This window comes from Neodiprion virginianus, chromosome 6, assembly GCF_021901495.1.
Source record: "Neodiprion virginianus isolate iyNeoVirg1 chromosome 6, iyNeoVirg1.1, whole genome shotgun sequence".
In the NCBI taxonomy this organism is placed as follows: domain Eukaryota; kingdom Metazoa; phylum Arthropoda; class Insecta; order Hymenoptera; family Diprionidae; genus Neodiprion; species Neodiprion virginianus.
Genome location: NC_060882.1, coordinates 17,084,343 through 17,108,228, shown reverse-complemented (window position 1 = coordinate 17,108,228; position 23,886 = coordinate 17,084,343). Strand labels below are relative to the sequence as shown.

General features: G+C 41.9%; 1 protein-coding gene across 4 annotated transcripts in view; it reads left to right on the top strand.

Annotated features, from left to right (window-relative positions):
- The first annotated feature begins 2,136 nt into the window (after nucleotides 1-2,136).
- Nucleotides 2,137-23,886, top strand: part of LOC124307356 (visual system homeobox 1-like) — a 75,855-nt gene continuing 54,105 nt past the window's right edge. For all 4 annotated transcript variants that reach the window (XM_046768963.1, XM_046768961.1, XM_046768962.1 and 1 more), the window contains exons 1-2: nucleotides 2,137-3,788; nucleotides 17,620-17,661. In XM_046768963.1, coding sequence (XP_046624919.1) covers nucleotides 3,326-3,788; nucleotides 17,620-17,661 — 505 coding nt within the window. In that variant the 5' untranslated portion in view covers nucleotides 2,137-3,325. The remainder of the gene's footprint in view (nucleotides 3,789-17,619; nucleotides 17,662-23,886) is intronic.

Sequence of the window (23,886 nt, the reverse complement as noted above, 5' to 3'; positions counted from 1 at the left end):
GGTTTATACGTGCATAAAAGAATTTCTGCTAATTTCTCAACACCGCAGCCTAAAATTACGGTTATTCGTCAAAAAAAAAAAAAAAATTTCCAGACGGCATGTTTCCGTCTTATATAGTTCCGTTACACCAATTACCACATGTTACTTTACGTATAAAATTATAAACGGAACGACGAACAGTTATTTCTCGCTGTTCTATGTAATACACGCATTTCTTGCCTCCTCAGCGACGATCATCGGTCGTAGTGATTTCAATAATCCGGTACGTAATTGTCGCAAATATGTAGTACAGAATCAGAAAACTCAAAAATAGAATCTAAATCAAACGTCGGTAAATTTTTCGAATTAACAAACGGTGCCAATTGACGCAACTTTGGTTTATTATTGATATTCCAATTGATTAAATGCTGCAATGATCCGGAAATACGGTAGATGACGACTTTAATCAGGTATACTAAATATTTATTTGTAATTCGAACCGTTATTGTAACGATACAAATTTTAGAAAAATCTTCTTTCAAATATTACTAACGAAATTTGCAATTCTATTCGTTCGTATTCTCATTGCTTCTATATTTTTAATTTTCTCAATTCTTTCATACCTCGACGATTGTTTCATTCCTAATTATGTCAGAATACTGGAGCCAGCGTGTGCATAATTTGACGAAACGATCGTCGAGTCTCAATAGTCGTAGCCGTTGTTTAAACAAATAGACAAACGAAACCAAGCAGCGCGAGATATCTCCCGCATCTTTCCGCGGTGGAGAGACTAAAAACGATAATCTTGCCCCACCAGTACGAATTGGCGCTATGGAAGGCGTAATTTTCGGAAGATGAGCCTTAAGTCAACCCGCTGCAAGGGTGATATTCGCGGGGGTTGATCCGCCGGGCGAGTTATAAATCGATTTACGCTACGGCCAATCACCGCCAGAAGTGCCGCCCTCTGATTGGCCGTGGCCGAGGCCACTCCCACGGCGTTGATAAAACCTCTCGCCAAAAGCTCGACTCACACCGTCCGATCGGACCGAGAAGCGGTAAGTTTATTTCGGAACGATGCGAAAGGAAAAAAATTTCGGAATAATTTTTTTCAGACCCCGATATCGCTCGTGAAAAGAAAAGAAAAAAGAGACCTCGAATACCAAAAATATCGTCAAAGAACAAGATTCCGTACGACTGTAATTTTCCTTGGAAGCAAAGATATAAAAAAAAAAAAAAAAGAAAAAAAAAAAAAATATCCTCAATCCGACGACGAATAAGCGGGTGAAAATCGCAACGTGAAAGGTGCGAGAAATGATGGGGAAGGAAAAATTATCGAATTTTTCAAACAGACTGCTCGAGATTTCCCGCGGTGTGAACGCAGCCGAAGAGGCGTTCTTGGCAAGGCGTGTCCCAGCTAAAATCCCTCCTTCCGGTTTAACTAGGGCTATGTCTGCCCGGATGCCAGGCTCAAAAAACGGACCAATCCGGGATGCGAGACGGCCACTGTTGTGCGTGAAATGCCGGAGGGGCGGGGGGGGGGGCGGCGGCGGGTCCGCGATGCCTGTATCTCCGAATGTGCGGAGCGAATATCCCCGGAAAGAGCGTGGAGTGAGAGAAGAGCGGCGGGGTTTGTTCGTGCAACCGGCACCCCCGTCTGGAGCTCAGTTGCTCACCGCCGCGACGCCAATTCGGTCAGGGTAGAAAACCTCCGTCGCAACCCTTCCCGGGGTTGACGCGATATTCGCACCGAGTAACGGTTTTTAACAAATCGCAAAAAGTGTTGTTTTATCGCAGTTTCTGCCGACGGCGATAATCGGCATAAAAAAAAACGAACGACTTGACATTGTCGGAATTTTAGCGATATCGTTTTGCGGTAATTGCGACAATTGGACAAACAACTTGGGCGAATAAGACGGGAGTAATTTCAAGGAAACGGCGTTGTTGAATAACGCAATAAACGGTAACGAGGAAGTCCGGAAGTCGTGAATTTTTTTTTTTTTAGTGACATGAACTTACGAATATGGTGTGGTTTTGACGAGCCAGAAACAATTTGAGGACTACGAACGAATTGGAATAAATTTTGTTTCTTGTTGTTGTTGTTGTTGTTGTTTTTAGTTTTTTTTTTTCTTTCTTCATCTTTGGTCTTTTAATCAACCAAATCGGGAACCTGACCAGGAATTTTCTTTTTGGTAATTGGAGCAATCCGAAGTCGTTCGTGAACGGTGAAGAGCGTGGTTGTCGTTGCGGAGAGTCGAACACTGAATAGAGACGACGGGAGGAATGGGAAATCGTTTTTGTGACCGCAAAGAGAGGAGAATTCGTAATTATTAGACAGCAAACGGAGCTGGGTAAAGTAACGTAAAAGTTGCCTTTGTACTTAAGTCTATTTCGTAAAGCTCGGAACTTGGAGGCGCGGTGATCGATTGTCGATTTACAACGAAGGGACAATCGTTGGTACGATTGGTCAAATAATCGAAACTAATACAGACTCGAGCGAATGTATCGAATACTCATTGTACCTGAATACAACGATATTTAAAACGCAACGATAATAGAGGAAAAATAAACCCCGCAGAAAAATATACGTCATAGATTGTAAAAGCCGTAATCTAATCGAAGAGTAAAACAATAAATATAAAAAAAAAAAAAAAGAAAACAACCACCCTCGGCTACGATTGATCCTAACTCTTCTATTCAATATTCACCGATCGTGTCGCCTACCGTCGCTTGGCATTAAAACCGCGGGAGCTAAGTTTCTCCGTTGTTTGTCACTCGTCACTTGAAATTGTAAAAATATTTTCCTCGCTACCTCGCGCCTGGTGGAGGTAAACGGCAAGGTTTTTTCAGTTGACAAAAGACAAGAGAAAACAATAATCGAGGAACAAAAATTACGTCCGCAGTCGTCGTCCGGTGTATCGTGCGATTAAGCCGCCCGCGTCCCGGCCGGAATCATCGGAAACTGTGGTATGGATGTGTACGAAGACACGTAGGACCCGAAACGGTCCAACGGTCCGCCAACGACATGCGGAATCGCCTCTGGCGATAAAAGAGAGTCCACCCATCCACACTCAGCGCGATAGGAAATCGCCGCTTGGGCTTCGAACGATCCAAGAGCGAAAGAGAACCGAAGAGGTCCGACGGCCGTGGGAATACCGAGTAATCGACGAAGACCAGCCGACAACGTGATCGGGAAGTCGATATCTTCGGGGAGTCCGAGAAATCCGATCGGCGATCCGTGGCGGAAGAGCTTCGAGAACGAGCCGAATATCCTGGGGGGAGGAAATCGTTGACTGCAAAACGTGTGATGGTAATTTGATTCACCACGATTCAACCAAAGGACTTGAAGATGCCGCAGCGATCGCCCTTCGCGATCCAGGAGCTTCTGGGCCTGAACGGTACCGGAAACGCCAACGGATCCGATCGGGGATCGCCGCACGGCTCGCCGCCGGCCGGAGTCTCGGCCGTTTCTTACGCCCCATCGGCTCCGCACCATAAGCTATGGGACTACATGCCGTCCCTGACGAGCCATCTGGGGAACCTGGGGAACCTGGGGAACCTTGGGAACCTGACCGCCTCGAGGATGGCTTACCTGAACGCCCAGGCCGCTGTCGCGGCCGCGTTTCTTCCCCCGCCGCATCCGCACCCGGCGCATCACGTCGCGCATCACCAGGTCCACCAACCCGGACAACTTCCGTCGTCGCCCAGTGGGAACCTGCATCCGGCGGCGCACGCGCAGCACGTACTTCCGGGGACCGCTGTTGGTACCAATCACCATCAGCACAGTCCCAATCAACACACACCCCCTCACGGTAAGTTTACAGAGAGTCGAAACGCACCGTGGATTTATATGTAATTTTATCGAGGGGGGAACGCGTTTGACGGTTGGAAGTCGGATTTGCCCGAATTACCGTGTCGTGCTTTCGAACGACGAGGAATCAAGCCAGATAACCGAGAGGCATCGAAAGTCACGTGATAATGTTGAGGAAACGACACGCCAGGCGTTGTAAGTATTGCGGATATCGTTGCGAGTCTTGCGGCACGTGCCGAATGATTTCGATTTTTGCGACGCTGTCGATTTATCGTTTAAAACGTGCAAAAGTGGCAAAAAAGCGATTCTTACTTGCTTAGAACGATCCCTCTCAGCTCTCGTGTCTCCTGGACGATTTTCTGTCATTCCATACCGTCTGAAAGTCACTGAAAGTCGCTTGGACTGCTGGGCAATCACTGAGAGTCAGGGATAACACTGGAAAGCAACGAAAATCACTTGTTACACCGGAAATAGATAAAAATAATCCTATAAGCTAGAAATCACTTGAAATTCGCTGTATTTCACTTTGTCAAGTTACAGGGATTAATCGAATGCTCTGCAGAAGGTGGGAAATTAATTTTTCATCTTTTTCCCGTAACCAGAAACACGCGTCAACCGAGACTTACCGCGTATCGAATACGTAAAGACTAATTGTAAACAGTACACAACGGCATGGATTCAACGCCTCGAATCGCGCCTCGTTCATGTCAACAACACGATAGTCAAATCCACGCCGAGTGTTTGACAACAGATAACCAGACGTGAGACGACCTCACCAGGCTCACAAATATTCTCTCTTTCGAAAGAGCTCGAGGCAATTGAATAGGTACATGCCTAGCGAAATCGGAACGTTCCGCACATCACACGACTTCGCACAACCGTCATTCGCGTACAGAGTCTCCTTAACGTACAATCGATTGAATCGCGTGATAGGCGAAATACTTTGTTACCTATGGAAACTGAGGTTCCTCTCTCTCTCTCTCTCTCTCTTTATCTCTTCCCGTTTCTCTTCGAACGGTGCATGCGAGAGAATCGGAATGGAGACACTCCCGAGGTAAATTAATGGCTATCTGTTATCTAGGATCGACGAAGTGTGAAGCAGGCACTTAGCCACCGCACTGGTTGGCTATCACTTAACTTGACGCCACTTAGGCTTGAATTACAGAAATTCGATACACTTTTGTTACACCCTGCACCTACAAGTATCCATTGTGGCGAGAAGACTCAATGGACTTTTGTCGCATGGGAACATCGTCGAAGGAGCAGCTGCTCCCTCTCTCTCTCTCTCCTTCTCTCTCTCTCTCTCTCTCTCTCTCGACCTCCACTGATCACACGGCCCTCCGACATTATTAAATAACGATATCACAAGAACAATTTTAGTCCGGATCAGACGTTCGCGAAACTGGGGATGGGAGAAGGAACCGTTTCACCGTCGCCTCGTCATTGATTTTTAAAATGGTCATGCCGAGCACGACTCAAGGGGGTTAATAAACGTTGCGTCGACCCGGTCCTGTGGGAATTTGGCATACGTATGTTGTAGTTGTTTCTGTTGTTTTTTTTTTTTTTGTTTTTTTCTTTTTTTTTATTTTGTTTTTTATCCCTTTAATCCCGAAATGATTCAGAGCGTTGTAAATAATTAGTGGTATAATGAGTTGAGTGTCGGAGGTAGACCTGCAACGTCTCACCAGGGCACAATGAACCTACGACAATACGTAAAAATGGCTGTTGACAGAAACGTTGTTCTCAACCATTCCCCTCGTTCAGACCGTTGAAACACCTCGTTTCGCGTTTTCCCAACGATCGATAGCGAGAAAATATCCGTTCAAACGTTACTCCCGTCCAGTTATTCACCCGGTCGAACAATGAGACAAGATCACCGATCGTTTCGAAACCTCGACTAATTCCTATCCGTAATTCTCTAGCCGATAAGGTCTCTTCCGACAAAACTCGTTCGCGATCCGTAACGGTCGAAGAAAAATAACAAGTTAATAAAATAAGTGGAAAAAATTCATCTCTACCAACAATGTTCCGGCAGAGGATGAGGAGAAAATGTTTCGAACCAATTCACCGCGTTCCACTTGCGGAATCCACAAGCCGCTGCTCCCCACTCGTATTGCCTCTAGTAATTTCGTCATAAGGTGTGAAATGGTAATTGGACAGTTACTTAATCCCGGCCCCGGGGCCCCGTTTCTACGTATATACGTATATTATATACATATGTACATGCGTATATATGGGTGGAATATTTTTTTCATCAGCGTAATTAAGCCAAGATTTTCTCTCGTCCGCGAGCCTCGCTCGCTCGGGAGTGAATTTTGAGAACGATTTTCGGGTGTCAGGTTTCCTCCAAGGAGAACAAAAGATCTGCCCTTCCATTGAAACGTCGCTCTAGCACCTCGCCTTGCTTGCAGCGTACGCGCGTTCATTTGACGCATTTTATATTCCTTCCTTTTTTTTTTCCCTCTTCTCGGTTTTTTTTTTTTTTTTTTTTTTTTTATTTTACTTTTTGTTTTATTCCTTCTTAAATCTAAGCAGACTTAAAGACGAAGGTACGATACGCGTTCGGATACGTAACGAGTGATCGTGTTGTGTCTCATTATATTTATTAGGCGTATCGAGTAATATCGATTCACGTTGCGAATGAAATTATTCATCAGCTCTGCAGGTGATTTTACAGACGAGTGTGCCAATCTCGTATCTCAGCTCTGTAATTTACGCACATATATTTCTCGTTTCACTTTTTTCTCTCTCATTCTCTCACTGTCCGGATCTCCTCATCTATTTTTATTTTCACGCTGTAATTACGCGGGGAAAATATAAAGTAAATGAAATTTATCGTACAGGGAAGAAAAAGAGAGAAATAGCAAAAAGACTCAAATTGTTTTATACAATTCAGTTTCCGTAAACACATTGTCAAATGAATTTTCGAAGAGTAAACTATAGCGTGTCTGCACGTATCTGAAATGAAAATTTTCAATTTCCAGATTTAAATCTCGGTCAAAGTCATGAACAGGAAAATGAAAAATTTGAAGAAGACACTCTCTAAAAAATAATAATATGTGATAAATGTTCTCTGCATAGACGAGCTTATTCTCTTTTTCTTCCAATAAACGCTACGAATGTGTTTTAATAACACAATAATAAGAATAAGAATAATAACAATACTTAACAAACAGGATTGTAGTTGCAAAGAATTCTTTTTTTCGAAAAAGTACCTAAATCACTAGCTGAGGTGCCTTTTTGGCAATAGAAACATTCGTCACTTTGCCTAAAGTTATTCTACCGAACACTCGAAATAGCGTTAATCGTGATAGTAAATTCGTATTATTCATGCCGCTTTCATATTTTTGCGTCAAATGAAAATGCGTTGGAGTATTTTTGTTTAGAATTGTGTATGTAACGGGACCGTTGAGCCTTTTTTGCGTTCGACGTACGTGAAATTCGGTATTTGGAGATACATACGACAAAGTCGAATTCACATACAAATAAAAGGAAGCCGACAAAGATAGTCGAGGGTTAAATTCAAACACAAGGCGTACCATCTGAAATCGATTCGCGACCAGAGTTCAGAGCTGGCTCATCAATAAGCTACATCCGAACGGGTAATGAACTTTCCGCCATGCTCATGAATACGGAAACCCGATAAATTTCGGATCTCGTTTTCCTGATTGAATAAAATCCGCGACTCGGATAATCCGTCTCGGAATCAAACGCCGGACCGTCGAACCGGCGCTCGGTGAAAATCATATCCCTGGTTTGGAATCCCGGTTCGAGACCATCTACGCGATGATAATAATCAAGGAATCGGGTGGATGCGACAAGAGGAATCGACGAGTAGAAAGGCGGCGACGAGGGGAGAGGGAGAGGAAAAATGAAAATTGCGAAAGCTGGGGGCGAGGAAAGTGAGAAAAAAAAACAAGCGACGCGGGGCGAAGAGAATGGCCGCTCGGATTGTGCCGGGAGGAGTTTTTCATAACCGTTTTCTGGCGGCAAAGCGGTTCTAGCGGGCGTTGGAACGGCGGTGATAGGCAATCTAGTTGATTGCCAACTTCAAACGAACCCCGAGACCGAAGCCAGCGTGCGATCGCCTGGAGAACGCTCGAAGGTTCGGAAACAATGCCGACCTCCTCCGAACTCTCCGTAAGCCTTTGGGCTTCTCTCCTCCGAGCCTGGACCCGTTCACGAACCCTCCACCTGGTGGTACAGGGTGTTCCAAAAGGGAGAGTCGAGGAAATAATCGAGGGACGAATCGAGCTTGCGGAAAAGCTCGGGCGAGCCGCGAGACGCCCCCGCGACGAGTTGTGCTTTCTTTTAACCTTTGGCGGAATGTCCCACCGACGCAGAAACCAGCGACACACGCACACGCGTGACTCGCGGTGGCAGGTCGATACTGATTAGTACTTGAAAGCCGCTTTTCACCTCCCCATTCTGACGGATTCACGACAAAGCCACCAGCCACTCGAGTAAAAAATCTTGAACAAATTAGCGAATTATTAATTCGCTCCCGAGCTTTGTTCCTTCTCCCGCTAACGGGGAAGTGCTTGTATTATGTGTATAGGAATTGTAGGCCGATCGCGGTACGGGTCTGCATTAGGTGCAGGCCGAGTGTGTGTTTCTCGATGGATTTTATTGTGCCGTGCCGGAGAACCACTTGCCTCGTGATGAAAGGTAGTACGAACGATTAACGCAATGTCATTCGATTCGAGAATCCAACGTCATTTTCAGTCGGTGATAATTTTTTATTTTTTATTTTTTTTTTTTGGCAAAAAATAATAATCATGCACGCATTTAGAGTCAATGGGATGGATTTTTTCTTTCGAACTTACTTGGTTTCGTAATGAACAATTGCATTACAGCGAAGATCGACACTTAAACGAGGTATAATTCAAACCATCGAATGAAAGTGCCCTGATTGTGACAGTTTTTATAGTAATACTCGTTCGACAATTTTGTGCGTCACGATCTTGTAATAATGACACGTCTTGCACGCTGTTTTGAAAATTTCATGCTTCGCGGAAAGAGAAAAACATCAACTTGGATTGATAAAATTAAGTGTCACTTCGATCATTCGATACTGTAAAAGGCTGGCGTAAGAATTTGCATTGTCAATGTGTGCTTGACTTACATGTAATCCGAAACGAAACTAAAATGTGATAGTCACTGTTCTGGCACTACGAATTCAACTAGCTACCAAATGCTGAACAGCTGTCGGGTGATTTTCAGGACCACATTAAAAAACCAACTAGAATTGACGTGAATAAATACGAGATATAAAATAAAATTACTTCTGACTACATTATCGACACCTAGTTGAGTTTAGCCATTTATAGAAACTTGCACAGAGTAAAATTTCTAGTCATGATTTTCACCGTACAGTCTTTAACTATTTTCATATTTCACCATAACCGGAAAATGTACAAGTTCCAACTGTAAGTACAAAATGAAACGGAGTTTTTTAGCTAAGAAAACCAAAAATCTAATTACGTGTCGCATTATTCTTTTTTGGTTACGATTACACGTACTGTATTTTCTCGCAAGAAAATGCGATAATTTTGACGTTGGTCGGCAATAAATTTACGTCAAGGTCTTATTCGATTGAAAAAATATATTGTAAAAGTACTAAAAAAAAAAAAAAAAAAAACTGCGGATTTAACATTGAAATATCCAGAAAATGTTGCATCGACAACTACAATCACACTAAATCCTTACGTGTACCAAATTTTGCCGTGTTTCCGACAATATTTAAGAAATGCTTGCGTGACCAACTTCTTCCTTTCCACCTTTCGAGCTGCTCTGCTGCCGGGGGCAGTTCATATAATTGTGAATGCAAATTAAACGAAATTAAACAGTTAATTAAACGCCTGGATCCGCGAGAGTTAATTGAGATTCTTGGGAGATTTGTCGCTTGGAATGTCTTAATTTAGTCCTTTAAGCGTCCTAACTCGCCTTAACAACTTTGAATAATTGGGCCACGCTATACGTGTACACCTTATATACATAAATATATATACATAGATATATATATGTGTGTGTGTGTATACGTACATAAATACAGGCTATGAAAGGTGAAATTTCTACTCCAAGCTTCACGATCTGGTCTAGACTTATCCACTAACGAATTGTCAACTGAACAGTGCAGCGATCTTCAATTACAAACGCGAAAGTCACTGATTGAGAGAAGAAATTTTTCTTTGCTTTAATTTTTCTGCCTTTCCCCCTTTTTTTCTCTCTTCGATTTAATATTTCGTCGCATACGGAAGGTGAAGAAATAGCGGAACGAAACAAGATCATCCGGACTCGGTTCATCACTTCCTTGGTAAAGTTTTCCTCGTTTCTCTTTCATTTCGTCCGGGTTCAGATTATTATTTCCTCGTATTACATTTACGAGGCCGTGTCAATCACTTGACCCTCTGAGCCTATACCTAATCGTTTAATCTATTCTGACGAATCAATCTACCCCAGCGTGACAATGCCGCAAACTTATATGGGCACCCGTACACTCTTTGGTACGGACAGTCGAGTCCCTCGCAAAATCAATTCCATGGGAATATCTATAGTCGTTGTAAAAATTTTCGCACGAAACAATCGTTCCCGATTGTTCCTTTGTCCAAATAGTAAAATATTCATTCGTTCATTCTTCGCGAGAATTTTCATCTGGGAGTTGATAGAATATCAGGTAGTCAAAAGTGAAGTGTTGGACACTGAAGAAAACTTCATTTGATATAGTTAATAGAATATTAAAGGTCCGAATATTGATTGGATTACATAAAATTCATAAAATAGTGGACTCTCAACTGTTTTTTAAATAACCGGTCAAGTCATTGGATAATTGAACAGGTTAACCGTTTGCCGGTTAAGTTGGTAAAATTGTAGGCACGGCTCTACTATTTAGTACGATGATAGTTGTCAATACTACAAAGATGTTTAGTTTATTATATTTTGTCAAATAAATAAGGCTGTAGTATCACTTCATCGTTGCACCAACATTAAATTATCGCAATAGAAACGAAAAAAATGTAACCAATGACCATAATGAAAAATAATACAAACGCATTTTAAATTTTCTCACGGTAAACCCAAAGAATTCACTATCACGTTGTATCCAGAACTCTGTTTTTCGATTACAGTAAAAAGTGAAACAATCAAGAACTGTACGGTAATCGTAACTAAACATTTCTCTCGGTAATAATGATCTTCGTTTATAAATTATTTAACAGAGCAAAAAATTCATGTTACATTTGTCGAATATGACGTTGAAATATAAATTCTAAAAAACTTTATCGTTTAATCATCAAAAGATGAAGAGAGTTGGAGAGATAGCAAGGGAAAAAAACATTCCGCCAGTAAATGAACCGCCTCGTTCGTTGACCGCAAAACTCGCAGGAAAACGTGTACCTATATCGTGTCCACCAATCGAGAAAATCGGCTTAACGTATAATCGGTCGGAAGGTTTGAGCGCGGACGATAATTATACTTGTCCTTCTTCTTTCGGTATAGTTGTGATAAATTTTCACCCTTTGACAAAGTCCCAATACACGCCCCGAGGCCATCCTCATCCCCTCGTCCCGGCGCTCATCCGACCCCCGCAACCCTCGAGAGCCGCGTTAATGAAATAACGCGGAGATTAGTCTTGGACATTACCGGCAAACTATGTCCATTACGTAGCCCCCGTACAGTGCGGTCCAAAAGTTTATTGCCCATTCTATTAAGCAGCGCCTATTATTAGTAAGGCTTTCGACGGAATCGATTCGATGTAGGGAAGAATCTTGCCCCAATTTCATACCGTCAATTTGGTCATTTTTCGGAGAAGATTTCACTGTACCTGCTAAGAATTACCAAAGACGATCGATTATATTTCAAATTCGATTAATCGAGCGATTATATTCATTTTTACAGGTTCAATCGAGTCGTGTTCGATTATTTTTTGGACTGATATTGATCGATGCGTCGATTATTTTTAGCTTAACGGCCATCCGGTATCTGTCCCAAAATTAGGTTAGCTCGTGTCTCAATTCTGCAGATATTTTGATCTTGTTCGGTTCAAAGCAACCGAGTCTCTGGTCGATGAAAGTTTTGACGATTTAGAGGGTGCACCGTGGAAAAGGGATAGAAGTAGAAGGACATCGCAGTTTTGTTACAAGTAATACAAGCGACTAGATGATTCTTAGAACGAAATTTGCATTTTGATTGAGCGATTGGTCCACAAATACTTATCAATTCATTATTCATCTGTCCATGTTTTGTTGCGGTTAGAGTCGAATATTAAATATTCGTAACCAATAGAAGTCGGAAATCGTGTGAAATTATTTGAAATCATCCGAAATTCCGAAAAATCATCCAAACCTGATATCGTTCTATATTTTGGAATCTTGTGACTTTTTTGGATTCCGAATAGTCATCGAAATTATCAAGTAAACGATAAAAGATGAAAAGTGACGTAAGATAGTCTGAAATCAGTTGAAAGCTTCTGAAATAAATTAAAGTATTATAAAATTACTACAAGTTCGCCTACAATTTGGTGAAATCTTTGAGATTCTTGAGACCTCGAATTTGATGAAAAGTTTATTCCTCATATCACAGACCGACATGACCTTCTTCAAAGCTACAACGAATTTCAAAAATAAAAACATTCTGCGGGAATTGAATTCTAGAAAAAATTTCACAGTGCAAAGTGTCACTCGCAATCAAATGTAAGCTGTTTCAAATTCAACAACATGTCTCAATATAAAAAAAAAAGACTTTCATCACTTTACAGTTCATCTTGCGACCCTTATTTAATTCACAATAATAACATCTTGTTTACTCATCTTCATTTGACCCTAATGAATGAATAAATCTGCATCTGACCCGGAGGACAAATCCTGGCAGTCGAATCTAAAAAAACATTTTCACGACAGGAATGTCTTCTCTTTTTTTTTTAGCCATTTTGCATTTTTTCAAACCAACCAAAACCATGATTACCTTGCGTCTGATTCAAGGAATCGAATGTTGAAAAAAAAAAAAATAACGTATTTCGCCGCAACAAACGAGTCAAACCGCATTTCGCGATACTTGTACGCGTTGGCTCGTTCCCTTCTGCACCGGCAGAGCGATGAGGCTTCCTTTGCGCACCCGAGTCAGCATCACGTCGCTACTTGATGCGCTAGGGTGCGTAGAGACTGAGCGCTTGTACGCAAGCGAGTAAACGGGTGTTTGACACGAATGCAATTTAATGGGACGGAGAGTTGCAGGGGTGGTACCGGGGTTATTACCCGGATGCCCGAGTGCGCCTCGCGATTAGCTCAGACTTCGATGCCCTTCTTCCCGAGCCGCACTTCCGAAAGCCGGTGCAGTCAAAATGTTCGACTCTCGGATAAAGCGGGGAAAATTGTTAGCAACTAATCCGCGTCGCGCCATTCGGGGATGAATTACGTAACGGATGAACAGCTGTATGTTCTCAGACTTTATTCCTCAATCGCGTGTGGATGTGAAAAGTCACCGTGGAACGATGAAGTTGAGCATCGTAAGGTTGTGAATTTTCAGTAAAAATCGTTGTTACACAACCCGAGGATCTGAGATTCGGTAAGCCGTTGAAAAGATAAGGAAACTCTTGTTTCTCTTGTTGAAGTTACTAACTTCAGCCTCATCTAGAATGCTCGATTAGTCACTTTGCTTCCGAGTTACAGTCTGTAAGATCTATACAATTCTAATTTATCAAAAATCTAGTACAATTCACTAAACACTAGAGTTATAACGGGAAAGATTAGCAGTTAGATTGAACTTTACGTTAAAAAATAAATGTCTTGTAAACTCGAAGAAAGTATCTTTCTTCCGTCAAACGAGATCCACAAAAATTGAGTGCTTGAGGCAGCCGAGTGTTCAGTTGCATACGAACCTGCCACCAAAATTAACCGAGTGCAGACGGATGTGATCAAATTTTGAACCATCTATTTCGAATACATCGAAGTAAATTTTTTCAAAGAAACATAATGGTTATAAAAACAGAAATCTACAATAATTCACCTGACCCTTCATGATTAACAGAAAAATTTTCTCTTCCGCCTTGTTATCCCGGCTGTGTATTACTCACAAGTATCAAAGTGGAATGAATCAATTAGTTGCTCGTTAATAACCGACGAATAAAAAGTGCAAAGAATAAATCGAAGCAACGACAAAAAAGAAAAGAAAAAAAAAATTGAAAAAAATAAATAAATAAGTAGGAGGAGGAGTTACAGCCGAGCCCGTAATTCACGCGCTCATTCCTATCTCCGTTGGATGAATAATCGTGAAGAGGGTATGTATTTTCGGTTTGGATGAACAAAGGAGGCTATACGTGTCTGCGAGGCTGAACGTGAACGAAGAGCTGAGAGTAAGTCGGCGAAATCAGCAGAACAATTTCCAGTCCAACACCTCAATTGTCCCTAGCTGAGAGTCCTTGGCGTTCCATACGTGCATGCAATTCACACCTCGAACATCTACCCAAAGCCGCCCCGTCACCGCTTTCCGCACACGCGTGCACACGCATCTGCAGCAGCAGCGGCAGCAGCAGCATTTGCGAATCTCGATTACTCACGCGCTCAATTGCTACTCCCCGTTAATTGCTTCCGTCTATAAGTAGCAGACAATTTATGACCGTTCAACGCCGCCTCGAATTTAGTTTTGATCGACAAATTTCCAGCGTGCGTATCACGCGATTCTTGATTATCGGTATCGATGACGGTCGTTTGCTCGTGCGAACGGCAGAAAGCACTTCTTTTTTTTTTTGTAACAGCAGAAAAAAGTTTCCCAATACCGTTTAGCAGAATTTTGTATCCACGTTTACGGCAGAATAAGCTTTTCATGAGATTCTTTGACATGCGGAGATTTGCATGTGTTGAAAGAAACGTCGGTATTAGATAATTTCAAAAATAATTTCCAACGTTGCGATCGCGAGGAAATGATAGAATCGTTTAAAAACACTTCTCGCGTAATAAACGCAGAGTCGATCAACTTCCTCGACTAAATCCAGTCGATGTTAGAATCATGGAGACTAGAGTAAAGGAGTGGACACAGCATAGGAGAATAAGTAGTAACGGCGTCCTCAAAAACCCGTCCTTCAATTAGTTCTCTACTCTGCCACTAGCATCGCATGGGTCGAAAAGATCGTAAATATAGTAATAAAATTAGTGACCGATCCGCGCTTGCGCGGTAGAATGAAAAGCGACGCACCTAAATGATAGTATATTGGAGGTTAAGGAGATTATTTTTGTTTTAACAGTGCTTGTGTAAAGTATTTTGTGCCGTGCTTTTCGTGCAAGAACAGTTGTGATTTGTGTCACAATCTCTATCAGCAATTCAATTTCGAGTTTTCATCGTACGATTCGACGTTTTCTTCTCCGAGCAAGGTAATTTCATTCACTAATGTTTCAGCTTATTTTTATTCAACGAAATTTGATACATTGATTTTAATAAACATAATAAATCAATTAACACTGCACATTAATAACAAAAAGTTTTACACATGTATACGTAAACACTGCACGAATTTAGCCACATTGAGGTTAGGAAATAAGTAGTGACAGTGTGTCTGATCAAAATATGTATATATATATATATATGACTACGATCTTTTCGATCGCAGCGCCGCCGTTTTAGGCCGGGATTTCGTGTACATTTCTGAATCACGCTGTGTCCACTCCTTTACTCCAGTCTCCATGGTTATAATGCTGCTTAAGGAGCGCCCGACACGTGGGTAAGGTAGACACCTGTGTATAATGTATATTATATGTATGTAGGTAGGTGGGTAGGTTAGGGGCGCACGTCGCGTGAAAAGGTAAGAGGGCCCGTGGCCGGGCAGCACGCCTCCTTTCCTCCAGAAAGGACCTTTCAAGGAATAACCGCAAATCCCGGTATAATACTAATAGGGTCATAATGGGTTCAATAGGGCTTAGCCCCCCTCGACAATAAGATCTTGTCAAAATACTCCCCGGCACTAGAGTAACCGGAGAACTAGGAAGTGGTATTTCACTCAATGGTGAAACGTGCAGTGGGCACGCCTTTATTGTCTGCGTTTTTCCAAAAAATCTGAAATCCCCTCCTCTCACAACGCCGTCGCACGCGGTTATAATTGCGGTTTATATTTCTCAGCCTCGTAGGTACCGGGGAGATATTTCTTTCTTCGTTTCTTTCTATCCCTATAACGGAGGCAAAAAATTACCGGTATTCCCAAGTGAACAATCCAAGTGTAGGTAAGACGCGTTATGCTCGCCGATGAAAATCCCCACACTCACCGGAAATCAGATCCGGTATTTTCCTGCGCCATTCGGTTTCGCACTTCCTTGCCGATCGTATTCAGGAATTATCTCTATACTTTCTCTTCGTTCTTTGTCATTCTCGGAGAAAATTTTTACCCGAATGTACCGAGAAAAATGACCAACTTGATACATGCTTCATTGCGTATAAATTTCACGCAATGGCTAAGTGAAAATATTCTTCGATAACGTCCAATTTGGTTCAAGATGAGGGATTCAGAATTTTTTTAAAGCGGTTTCGGAAAGCGCTCTACGCTCCGAAATATTAAAAAAAAGCTTGAAAATTAGGGTAAATAAGTTCCAGCGTTATTCATTCGAAATCTGCAACTTTTGTTTCTACGCAACGCCAATCCCAATTTGCGAAAACCTTTTACGACCGCGTTTCGATTTGACTTCCAAAGATATTTATACAGATATTGATCCGCGTGTTATCGGTGATTATTTTTCCAAGCTAAAAGGATATCCTACCCTATCGGTAGAAAGTATATTGTGCTCTTGTAGTATTTCTCCAGCGAATAATACGAACTGCCTCGTCCCCGTATATAGCACAAGTTTCAGGGAGCCCTTTTATCCAGTCTTTCTTTAAATTGAATGGTGAAACCAGTGCCTGAGTATTAAGACGTTTTAGCTCGGCCATTTTCTAATAAAGTCGTAGCGTTCCAAGACCCGTGGGGAGGGAAAAGCCAGAGAAAAACAGGGGTTGAAAAAGATTCCTTGCCTTCTGAGAAAGTTTGGCTGCGAGGGGGAAAACCGGTGGAAAGATAGAGCGATAGAGCCGCGGGGTTGAGGGAGTGAGAGGGAGAAAAAGCGGCGGAGAGAGGAAGAGGGAGGGAAGCCACCCCAAACGACTTTAACGAGCCCGTATCTTAAAATGGGGCTGCACGGAAACGCGGCGAGTGAGCGAGCGCGTTCTTTGCTTCCACGAGACCATGGCTTCCACATTGTTTTCTATAAATTAATCCGGGGAAAAGGAAAATCGTTGAGTGCAAGCACCGAGAGAAATCCCCGTTTATTTATTTATTTTTTTTTTCTGGTTTGTACTACAAAACTCCTCGACTATTCGATACAGTATTATTCTTTATCGTTACCGAAAAATTTATAATTCTGGGTAAGAAATAAAACTGAGTTTCGTAGATCGATACAAAGTATGAAATCTTCTTTCTCGCGAGCGATCGTTTTCATTTTTTCCAACTTGTAGTCGATTAAACGAACGAATTTAATATTGCGATGAGCGTAGGATGTGCCAGTGACAAGTATAGTTATATTCAATTTTTCCTCAACGAAGGTAAAAAGTTTTTCATGGGGTCCATGGAGGGAAAATGAGATATACTGCAAGTAGGCATTTGTCTATGCGTCGTTTATCGAGACGAACGTGAAACAAAACTTGTGACGTTGTCGTTCTCGCGTCTTCTGCTCACAGAAATCTTCATTTTTTTTTTCTTTAAACTAACGTAATGTGTGAATAGATTTCACGCCCAGGCGTGCTGGTTTGCCAGTGTTAAGTTGTTTGATTTACAGTGTGACCGCTGTTACACAGTTTACGACTCTGTTTTCATTTTTCAGGATTCTCCCAACTGAAGAACACCTTTTCCAACACGAGTTCAGGTGAGCTAATTTTACCACTCTGCTAAGTAGATACTAATTTTCCTTTCCTTTTCCTTTCAATTATACGCGAGAGATATGAATTATCTCACCCCTTTTGCTATTTAATCCAATTTCAAAATTGACTCGCGTGACGACGGTCGTTCTCCAAAATAATTCAGGGTCAATGTTTGAACTACCAAAATCCCTTTGGTATACCAGGCACGTATAAAATGGTCTAGACTTTGCACTAAACGTGCTGAGCGAGGTTCCGAATTCTACATTTGACGTAAATTCACGCCACCCGTTTCAACCATAAATACGAATTATTCATCACCTTGCTTTAATCCGCGTTCGCGGTTTGTGATTTTCAACAATGTTTTATCAGATTAATTAGCACTACAGTCAGTGAAAATGCATTGTCAAAAAACCCCAACTTGGGCATTTTCTCATTCCTGGCTCTCGCCGTCTGGTCGGAACAGAGAACACCGGGTAAACGAAAGAGAAAGAGGTAATAATAAAAAGAAAAAAAAAAAAAAGTAATTGAAAAGACCCGGCACCTTCAGCCAAGCTAATTGACTTCCCCATCTCAAATCCTACACGACGTGAGAAATAAGCGCACGAACGAGGAGTGATGAGAAAAATCACGGTTTACTCTCCGGATGATTTTCTGATTTCTCAACGCGAAAGTTATACGCATATGTAGGAATTCTATTTACGCAGCAGACGGAGCGCGAGGGTGGATAGACGATAATGACGTCATAGATGGTCCCGCGTGCTCATTTGATATTCATACGCGAAGTAGGGAGGCAATGACTTCGGCGTTTCCAAACCATTAACTTCTTTTCCCGCCGTCCCGCAAGTAACGTTGTTTCAAATATCGGCTGACAGGTTCGGAATTATTACTATTATAATCGTCGCTTTTTGGTACACGAGTGACTGTCGGTGCAGCGTGTCTGGCGATGCACGTTAGAGGGTTGCAGATTGGCAAACGGATGCGGATCAATACAGATTTTTTTGACCGAGCCGTTGCAGCCAGCTCGTGTTGCAATTATACGTATTAATCGTTGGAGAGATTTTAGTTGCTTTTGTCTGTGAACTTCACGTGAAAATACGAAGCTAATCCAAATGCCGTCGAGAAAACGTCAATTTCCATTTGTTAATAGTGTTATTTTTTGGCGTGCCGAAGATTCGACAGCCTGTCGTGTGCGTTGGCCAGTCTGGATATTCCTGAAACTAGTATCCCTGGGAGAAAAATATGGCAGACAATAAACGCGGGAATTGAATTTGCTGAACTTACCTGGGCGAGCCGAGGATTTCCGATGACCTCTGCCAGGAGCAGAAGAAGAATATTAAATTTCTTGTCAAAACATTTCCGAGGCGTACTTACGCCCAGTTCATTGAAACGCTAATATCGGTAACTGGAGATTCTTAGGGAAACCGGAGACTATTTTTCGTTGAGAAACCCTCGGAAACTGCCTATTAAACGATGATCGGTTCGAGCCACCTTGACGCCATTCAAATCCCGACAATATACCAGGTCGAAAATTGCCAAGGTGCGCCTCGTTCCCAACGACAGCTCAAAACGTTTCGATAACCAGAAAATGTAGGATTCACAACGATAGTCGCTTGTACGACGGCGCGTTTTCTTGTCGCGTCAATAATATTTGAACCATTGTTGCGACGATACAGATTTCACGAGGTCGTTCTAGTAATTATAGGAAATGAAATTCTTCCCAGTGCTCTGAATATTTCGAATCAGGTTAAGCGTGCTCCTAATTATCCCCGCGCAGCTGATGAATAGACTCGACGCCTAGACGAAGGTCTGGGCAGGGTACGAAGGGGATCCACGGAAGCTCGTTTCACCAGCCACTGGTTCAATTTTAAACCGTTTATACACTCAAGGCGAGAGAGAAAAAAAGTAGGGAGCGGCAGCGGTGAATTGTCCATCATCCCTTTTCTGTCTCACGCGTTTTAACTCAACGACTTCACGCCGTCGAATTGATCAGCGGAGAAATCGATGCTGGAAGAAAATTGAGGCTGTTTCAGTTGCGACACGTTCTTACGCCATGGTCGATCTAATGTGGGAATCATTTGGGCGGCATAAATTCAGAGGCTTGTGCGCACTTTGAGAATTGTCACAAAATTCACAACGACTACATTCGTTGTATCGATGATTTTTTCTTATTTCAATAGAAATATCTACATTCATTGTCTAATTCTGATACAATGTAGTTCAATTTATTCCTACCAATCGTCACAATTCGTTTATTGCTCGATCGTGAGTTTAGAATCATCTATAAATCATAACGATTCGGATTCACATGTATAGAATTTTTACTTATAAACTGACCAGCTCAAAAAAAAATCACCTGTCTCAGAAGCTTTGTAGCAAAAGAAACTGCGAATATTTCTCGCTTCTCGGTGTTACGGACGACGCGTGGTTCGTTCGCGTTAACCGGTAATTATATCGGGGTTCTTCTTTGTGTGGAAACGGGAGACGAAGGCGAGGATTGGTGTGTGATAAAACGCGTCATCGGCATCAATTTCAAGGACAAAGTGGAGGGAGAGTTTTCTCGGAGACGATTTACCCATCCATGCAGCGTGTTTCCAGCCCCGCCCGCCTCTGTAGGCCAAAGTATTCCTAACAAGATGTTTCCGAGAGAATTGGTTGTCTTAACAACTTCAGACTCCGCGATTCAACCCGCCGTGAAATATTCCCTCCCTACGCGGTAAGAACAAGCCGCCGATTGCAAACCGTATTTTGCGAGCTGTGCCGGTCTTTGAGGTTCCGGCAGCCGACTCGTTAACGATCCAATTTTCTCTCGTGAAAAAAAAGTACTGCCCCTGGATTATGCGTGTCGATCGTGTGGTAAAATTACACCTTATATTCGAAAATCCTGAGAGACAAACGGTACTCGGTTTTTATTTGATGATTTGTGTTCTGCGAGCGCCAAAAACTCATTGAATTTGAAACATCGAATGATTGAAGTCGCGTCAAGTTCACAAACTTGATAAACAATGTAGAAAATATTTCGTAATAGCGTTTAGAAACAATTAATGAAATGAAATGTAATATTTTTGGATAAACGAGTTGCGATTACGACTTGCCGAATTACTTCCCGCGTAGATTTAAAAAAATCTAATTTTACATGTGTGGTAAGTCCGTTAGTCGTCGCGTTACGGATTTTTAATGCCGTCCTGCGGAGGAAGAACCGGTAATTAGAGCTCAATGCTAAATGGACGGAAACATTTTAGCGGAGAGGCACGCTGGAAATTTCAATTCAACATTCTTTGTTTTATGTTCGACGAAAAAGCGCTCGATTTCCCTTTGTCACTTTTTCAACTCAAATATTTGTTTCTTGTACAAAGTAGATGTGAAGAAGAACAGGAAATTCTTTGACAACCATCACAACCGTCAATTACAAAATCATAAATAAGAATGTATCTGGTTTTATGCGCGTGTTGCGGTGTAGGATCGGTTAAAATTTTTGTCACAATTATCAGTAATTTTATTACTTTCAAATTGGAGATTTGCTGATTTCAGTTATCCAATATCGGAGATTTGGGTGAATATTACAGTAAACGTTCCGTTATGGTTAAAAGTCGTTGAAGCTGATTTACATATTTCCAATCTAGAAAGAAGTGAAACCGGATGTTGGAAATTTGGGCAAAGATTTGCACATTGAGAAAAGTAGATTTGTTATCGTTACCATGAAATTCTAGTAAAATAAATATCGTTTAAATAACGGTTTGAATACTGTTAGAATCGCAAGAAACTAATTTTACTTAGTATGATAAAAAAAAAAAAAAAAAACAATGATTAATACATCATTAGATTTTTGGCTGCAGCTACGAAACTAATTTTCACTTTGAACCCTGAACTATACATTTTACGGTTATGGTCAAACGTAAAAATAGTTAAATACCGTACACTAACCACAACTAGAAATTTGTGAGCACTGAGAAAAATTTCATTTGTTACAGTAACTAGAAAAATTCAGTAAAACAGGTATCGTTAAAAAAACTGTTTGAATATTGTAAGAATTACGAAAAACGAGGTAATTGCAATGCAAAATCAGTTTCTTCGGTTTACTCTACTTTTTTGGTTAAACAAGGCCTTGACGTCAATTTATTCTTGCACAAGCATTGAATTTTCGCAACAGTCGCAAGAAAATATAGCAACAGTGCTCGTAATGAGAAACAAAAGTAACGGATACTAGACTTTCCGGTAACAGCTAGAAAAATAATTTTCATTTTCTACCTAGAACTATATTTTTCGATTGTGGTAAAAAATGAAAATAGTTGAGGACCGAGCGGTAACTTGAACTAAAAATTTCTCTCAGTGTGGTTGTACCGAGCCTGGTTTTTTACGATTAAAACCGGGCGTAATTTCGACTTCGATTCTCCTTTTTTCCGCACCTACCGACGTATCAAGTGCTCGGCGAGGGGTGGCAAAGGGACACATTACGATATACATATATATATGTATATATACATATATATATATATATGCAAGAAAAAGAGAGTGAAGAAACGGTAAAGAGAACCGGCGGCGCAGGGCGCGAGGAGTGGGGGTAGGTAGTTACCGGAGGAGGTGACAAAGATATTAATGAGGAATTAACACGCGTACTGAAGCCACCCTTAATTAGTAACAGTGAGTGCCTGGAGCAGCGGTTTGAGAGCCACACGAACCAACCAACACGACGATCGCTTTAGTGCCGTCTGCTTCAGCCGGAACTTACGCTGTCACGGTTCAGGGGTGGCTAAAGTCGGGCGCCTGCGACTCGAAACCGCGGAAAACCGAAAAGTAAAACCTTGACGCTGGCATTTCGCGAGAAACACGCGTGACGAGAGAACGCGAATCAGTCCTCGGCTCCGGGCTTCAACTTATCGGCAGTCGCCATCTAGCGGTAGAAATCACGAAACCCCGAGACAAGAAACCCCTCGTTCATTGTTGAAGCAGTTTTTTCCCTCTCGTCGTTCACTTTACGTTCAATCGATGCAACAAAGTGTAAGCCAGAATTCTGCCATCCGGTTGTGTCCCGGTATTTGCAAGGTACGCTCGAAGCGATCAGCTGGTTTCTTACTTTATCCTCGTCACGTTATTGCCTAGCCCGAACATCAATGCAATCCCGATATCCTCGTTTGAAAATTTTGTTTTCAGTCACTTCGTGACATTGGCGTTCGAGGAGCTATAAATATTCGTATTCCGATGAAATTGCAATAGAGATGCCACATCGTGATTGTCTCTGTTATGCGTTATAACTGAGCTTGGATTAGAGTACAACTTTCCAAGCCTCGGACCGACTGAAAACCATTAATGAAATGTAACGAGTTCAGTCGAGTGTTATTAACTTCCTTTTAACTTTAATCTAATTTCATCAGGACCAACTTATGTCCGGATACTTGATGCCCGTAACGGATAAAAGCGTGTAACTTTCATATCCGACACATTATAATATCTCACCCACCGCTGTGCTGGGACATTAACGATTTAGTACCAGCCGTGGAAAACATTCGCGCGTTGACGGTCTAACGTTATATTGTATAACGGATTGAAACGCGTGAAGTTGTGACAAGGTGGTAGCTTAAACGCAATTTTCACTCCCTAATCTAGGAATCGTGACTGACATCTCAATTAGGCGGACAGAGACGAAGCTGCACACGCGACGTTGAACAGTGCATACTGGTGAAACAATGACCCGTTGAACTGCTGCTGCTGATGTTACAGCGCAAGACTGCGGCGAACTTACGAACAACGGAAACACGTTTGTCTTCTGTGTCGAAATTGTGTATATAACGGACGAAAGAGCAGATTATGTTGGCATAAATTACTCGAAATTGTTTACTCGTTGACATAGAAATTGAAGGAATTGAAGGTGTTGTTTTCTTTTCGAATGAATCGTTAGTTGCTACTGACACTCTGAAGAAACGGTGGTGCTAATATTGATAAAAATCGTCGTCCAGGAACTAACGCAAAACAATCAACTCGTGTGGTCAATTTTGAAATTGAAGATCAGAAAATGCTAGCTTGCGAACGAATTGTAGTATCCGATTATCAAGTCAGTCCGAAGTATGGAAGACGAGCTTTCGGTTCAACATATTTTATCAAGTGACGAAAGAAGACGATGCGATCATCCAGATTCGGTCGTACGATCGGACACGTGAATGTGTGAGTAGTGGTTGTTGTACATACCATGTAGTCCCATGCTGTCGGTGACGTCACAGTGTCGGCCATTTTGACTC